The 5,592-nt window shown below is 36.1% G+C and overlaps 1 protein-coding gene across 1 annotated transcript; it reads left to right on the top strand.

The window, feature by feature from the left end:
* Positions 1–906: 906 nt before the first annotated feature.
* Positions 907–5,369, top strand: LOC114364933 (uncharacterized). The gene is made up of 3 exons (XM_028321291.1): positions 907–1,079; positions 1,916–2,171; positions 4,753–5,369. The coding sequence occupies exons 1-3, from the start codon at positions 945–947 to the stop codon at positions 5,070–5,072; spliced, it is 711 nt and encodes a 236-aa protein (XP_028177092.1). The 5' UTR covers positions 907–944; the 3' UTR covers positions 5,073–5,369.
* The last annotated feature ends 223 nt before the right edge of the window (positions 5,370–5,592 follow it).

Raw genomic sequence — 5,592 nt, 5'->3', positions numbered from 1 at the left:
AAAAACTTATCGAATCGAATCGTCTGCGTTTTGGGTGAGTTATGCAATTATAGAAAACATAGCGTAAATATTAATTTGCGTAGAATCGCAGCGGATCTTTGAACCAATCAAGTCGCTGCTAGAGCATGTGAATTGCAAGTGCTCATAGGCCTAAAGGGTATTAGAGCTGGCAGAATGGTAAAAAAGAAAAATTACGTATTTGCGAATAATATTATGTTTAGTGTGCTTTTGTATTGGTACTTGCAACATTGATTAAAATGTATCAAATTATGGAACAACTATTAGCTTTCATCTTGCTTCCAATTTTTATCTAATTTTATCCAAATCTTCAAAACTCTTGATATTAAATTAAAATTTAATATCAAGAGTTTGCTTATTGAACACATTTTTATTTTTACTAACTTTGTCGTCTATAATATCATAGATAAATAGGTAGAAATTGTGGGTAGAATGTTACAAAATCACATATCAAATTATTTTAACGAGACTTAGCAACAAGATCGCCTTAAATGTAGAGCAATTTGTTGTGCTTCATGTTCTTTATTAATCAGTTCTGTGTAATATTTATACATAAACAGTATTAATCTACAAAGAATTCCTACTAGGTACTTAATCTTAAAGAAGCCTTCTTTACACCTAAATCTTTTTTATCTAGAAACAATCCTGCTCTACTTACCAAAGTATTATTTAGATTAAAATAATAAGCAGTGAGTGCTTTCATTCATAGCCTAAAATTGTAACAAACAGCTTTTTATTTTTATTCAACGCTCGCACACCGCCTTTAACATTGCAACTGTTACAATTACGCACTGGCCAGCTCTATGCGTGCGGAGCCCAATCGCACGTAAACCGCATGTAGTACGCACTCCCTAAGTGGGGGCTGGCGAAATATAACCACGGGTCGGACTACCAGCACTACATTCCACTTACTACCACCAAGGAACATGAAGACCTTAGTGCTCGTCCTGGCGATCGTGGCCGCTGCGACCTGCAAGCCGGCAGGGGACGATGACGTTGTCAATTCTGTCATCGGAGTTGTCAAAAGCTGTTCAGAAGACAACGTCGGGTTGTGCCTGAAGGTGTGTGTCAGTGCTGTGTTTAGATCCAGGATTCAAAGTGTTACATAGGTTAAGTAGAGTGATCAAGATTTTGGTTGAGTGAATATTTTCAGCTCAAATAGTGACGTATAGTCGTGAAAATTTATTGTGCCAAATAGGGTTTTAGATTCACAAAATTACTAAATTAAATAACAGATAACTAAAAGCTTGCTCTTGACATGTTATGTCAACGCTAAAGCTATCATCCGGTTTAAAAGTGACTGTTGAAGAGCTTAAAGCACTCCGCAGTTTGATTTACATTTAAATGGATTAGACAAAGCCTTATTTGTCACTATAATGACTTATTACAGTTGTACAATAAGTTCATTTAACAATAAAGATGTTTTTACCAAGTGAAGGAATGTCTAGTTCAAAGAAGCAGTTATTTTTTGTACTGTGTAACAATCGTTACAGTGTGGAAGATGATCTTTGGACTTGGAACGCAAGAATGTCTAATTTTCTACAGTTTTTGCGAGTGAGAAATCATTTTCAAAAGCTTGATTTCCCACCATTTATGGTGATAGAATATCATCAAAGCAACGTTATTTTGTATTTTACTCATAAAGTCATAAAAGTCGTTTATTTCCTGCTAATAGGCTTTTAAAAAGCGCTTTTCACATTTGAGTATTACTTTAAATATAGCACTGCTTCGGGACAATAAATGGGCCAGAGCTGAGAAGAAGCAGCGCAAGAAACTTAGTCACATACAATAATACTCTAATTTTCTAGGATTATACTTAAATAGGATTCAAAATTCCTAAGTCTAACAATAAGTAAACATATTTCTACAAAACTAATCCCCAATTTTTTCTCCCCAGGAGCGTGCCCTTAAATATGTTGAAAACATGAACTCAGCTAAGGAAGTGAGCATCCTTGATGGAGTCAGCTTGCTAGGAACCGGATCGCCCAGGTCAGCCAGGTCCTTCGAACCCCTCTCAGAAGAACCCAGAGCCAGGGAAAACCAGGTTGAGAACAGACTCTTGGACGCTGCAGCGGAATTTCTGGAGAACCATGTGATCCAGCTCCGCGTACCCAAGAGCACAGTTGAAGATGTGAAGAGGTCTCTTGAAGAAGGTTAGTTGATATTTTTTGATGATTTAAAAAATCGAATTGACTAAGGTGGGAGTCGAACCCACGACAATTCGCTTGCCGGGTGACTGCTCTAATATTTTCCCATAAATCCAATAAAATGTTTTTATTTGGTTCTCTACATTTGCCATTGCAAATATTACCTACATAATACGAGTAGAAGGCCCTAAGAATGCCCTAGAAATTTGTATGATCCCATTAATTTCATTCAGTAAAAATTATAACATAATGCCATTTAAAGATAACACTAAAATGTACACAACAAATCTTTCTAACAAAAGCACAAAAAGTTAAACACTTAAATCTGTTAAAACTATCTCAATAACAAATCTCGTCTTCTTTAAACTACACAATGAAAGCAAAAAGACCAATCTCAAGCCACAATATCTATTATGTCAGCCACAAACCAATTAGATTCTAAAAAAATAGTAAAAAGTACGGACCACCTGCATTTGAACTAAATTGATAATGCTCCAGTTTTATCGTAGATCTAAAAATAGTATCAGTACCCAGATACAAACCTTTTTCTTCATCCGTAATTGTATAGTCACGCACTGTGTTACGTAAGGCATTGGTGAATGAATCCGCCCAGTGTTGGTAGCACGATATCGTAATTTTCTATGGTGCGTGGTTCAGACCTTGTATTCCTTATTGGATTGTTTGGGTCAATGTTTTTAGTGAGATTGGGATGTTTGGACAAATGTTTGGCAAATGGCTAAAATAGTTTTTGGCTCTTGGTGAACGAAATTGTAGCTGGAGTGTGTCATAAAAAAATCCAAGTTTATTATTTTTAATCCTTCAAGCTCCGCGAATCTAGACACAATAGATAATCAATTGTTATGATATTAATTAATGCCGTCTGGGACTCAATCGGTTAAAGTAGACTCGTTATCCATCAAATCAAAATAATGTGGAAAAGGGCACTTAAAACAGACTCAAATACAAATAAGTAAACTTAAAAAATTAGCAAGTACACGTCAAATTTAGAAACCACGCTAATTGGCCCCTGTTTTGTAATGAGCCCAAATAATGATTCCGCATTAAATTTTTTCATCCGGTTTAAGTGGCCAATTTAATATCAGTGAAAGTCAAGAGCCACAATCATGGTCAGTTCCCAAACATTTCCAAGGGATAATAAGTAGTTTCGTAATTTTAACAATGGCGACATTAAACCATCGCACAAAGCAAGTTCAACGTCTAATATCCACATACTTTCGTAGAGTTCCCCAGAAGTTATCATGACACTGAACGTTAAAAATGATTATGCAAAAACAAAATCACCTGAATGATATGAAGAAAAAAACGAATTTATCAAACGACCCTCTACTTCCATTGTGATACCATACTATTAGTCGTACGAAATTATTACATCAGCTGTTACCGAACGAAAGTTTAAAAAGTCCACGCGTATAACTGGTTTCTGTGTCATGAACGCCGAACGATCTTTGATTTAGTTTTTTTGCGCACCCGTTTTACATTTTAAAAAGTTGATCTTTTTATTGCTACGTAATAAGGTTACAACTAAAACAGTTTAATTTATTCGAGATGATAAAATTGTGAGAGCTGCTTAAATGTTTTACGCGCGTAAAAGTAAAAAGTCTGAGATTATATAAACTTGCAGTCATGTTCGGATTATAATTGTTCGTAACGCTTGGTAAAATTATAAAAACGCGACCGAAAACCGGTTCAGAGACCACATGAGAATTTAAAATAGAAAGTTCCTCTCAATATTAATTATGTACTTATAAAAATACGTGGTTTACTCCGTGAAAACGTCTAGGACGAGAAAACTCAGCGGACATCCGCATCCAGTTGCTATAAAATGAAGATACTAGATAAATCCAGCCAAACAAGTCCGGCTGAGTTTCTCTAACCTATTAACAAGGTTGATTATGGTGGAAAGCTGTCCGAGTCTAGTTTTTGCTAGATTTCTATGGAAATGTACTATGGTACCTTACTTGTATGTAGGACTAAACGCGTTTGCAGTTCCGTTACTAGCCCGTGATCGAAATCTTGATTGAGAATCGAGTAAAAGTCTCGCTCCGGGCGAACCTTGTCAACGTGTGTAAGTGGGTTCGAAGCTTTCAAACTGATAATACATACACTTTCTACATGAAGAAGGATGTTATGCAAACTCAACGTAACAACATGAATTTCAATGAAAGTGATACTATTAAGTTTCAGCTTTGAATTCAAATCAGACGTGTACAATGTTGCAAAGTAGCGCCGTTGATTGTGTGGGAATACAAATTTCTAGGCCACCATTTTGCTTTCCCATGCTCACTCCCATTTCCCAGCTATTCATTCTAACTCAGTCACAGCCTGAGGTATGGGAGCGGCACGGGAGGGGTGACATCTTATTTTTATTTTATTTATTAAGGAAATAAACAACAGTCATGAAACTTATAAACCAAACCAAATAAGTGGGCCATAATAATGACCAGACAGAGCATATGAATCTGAAGTCTCGCTGACGTTTGCGTTGCAAAAACACCCTCTCATATTATACTCTCTCAAATACTGACTGAGTTAAGAGCCATACCTATAAAAATGTTTGTATTTCTAGGCCGTGGTAAGAAGAAGAAGCTGAAGCAGCTCCTCCCAATCCTGGCTCTGGTGCAGCTGAAGATCCAGTCTCTCATCCCTCTGTTCCTTGGTGTGATCGCCTTCGCCGCTGTCAAGGGTCTGATGCTAGCCAAGGCCGCTCTCCTGGCCTCAGCTCTGCTCCTCCTCAAGAAGTTGCTGTCCAAGGGTGAACACCACGAGAGCTACGAAGTGGTGGCTCATCCTCACCACGATGAACACTACAGTCATGGATCAAGCCACGGAGGCTGGGGCAGGTCATCTGACGCGCAAAACCTCGCGTACAATGCCTACTCCAATTGAAACCTAAGATTTATTTAGACGTATTATGTCATCACTTCTTTCTGTTTAGTCTTACGCGGACCTCAGATCGAGATTTAACTTATTATTTAATAATTTATTTAAATTATTTAAAAGTTTGTTATTTAATTTATTAACTGAACGAGTGCATCTTGTCTATGGTTTCCAAAGCATCGCCGTTTCTTTATATATTTTCAATACACAGTACCTGTTTTTTAGTTAAGTCTTTATAGTACGATAGTGACGTCATTGTGACGTAGGTTGTTAATAGCTTTAATTATTTTATTATTTATGTTTACTTTTTGTTTTTATAGTTAAAGTGTTCAATATCTTCTAGTCTCAATTATATTGTATCTATATAAATATATAATATCGTATCGCTTTTGTAAATATGCTTCGTATGAAAGTATTTACGTAAAATATTGTTTTTTGCATCTTGGTTTATATATATTATTTATATATTTATTATATTTATCTTTTCTATTATACTATGTAAATAAGTATTCTATTTTAGGTGATGCCC

This window comes from Ostrinia furnacalis, unplaced genomic scaffold (genome assembly GCF_004193835.3).
Source record: "Ostrinia furnacalis isolate ACB-3 unplaced genomic scaffold, ASM419383v2 OfSCF7492, whole genome shotgun sequence".
In the NCBI taxonomy this organism is placed as follows: Eukaryota; Metazoa; Arthropoda; class Insecta; order Lepidoptera; family Crambidae; genus Ostrinia; species Ostrinia furnacalis.
This window is presented reverse-complemented; position numbering and strand designations above follow the sequence as displayed.

What these genes read in the sequence shown, in the direction of transcription:
- LOC114364933 (XM_028321291.1), top strand. Translation starts at nt 945, where the DNA reads ATGAAGACCTTAGTGCTCGTCCTGGCGATCGTGGCCGCTGCGACCTGC. An exon ending in ACGTCGGGTTGTGCCTGAAG is followed by an intron (nt 1,080 to 1,915) that starts GTGTGTGTCAGT and finishes TTTTCTCCCCAG; the next exon opens with GAGCGTGCCCTTAAATATGT. An exon ending in GAAGAGGTCTCTTGAAGAAG is followed by an intron (nt 2,172 to 4,752) that starts GTTAGTTGATAT and finishes TTGTATTTCTAG; the next exon opens with GCCGTGGTAAGAAGAAGAAG.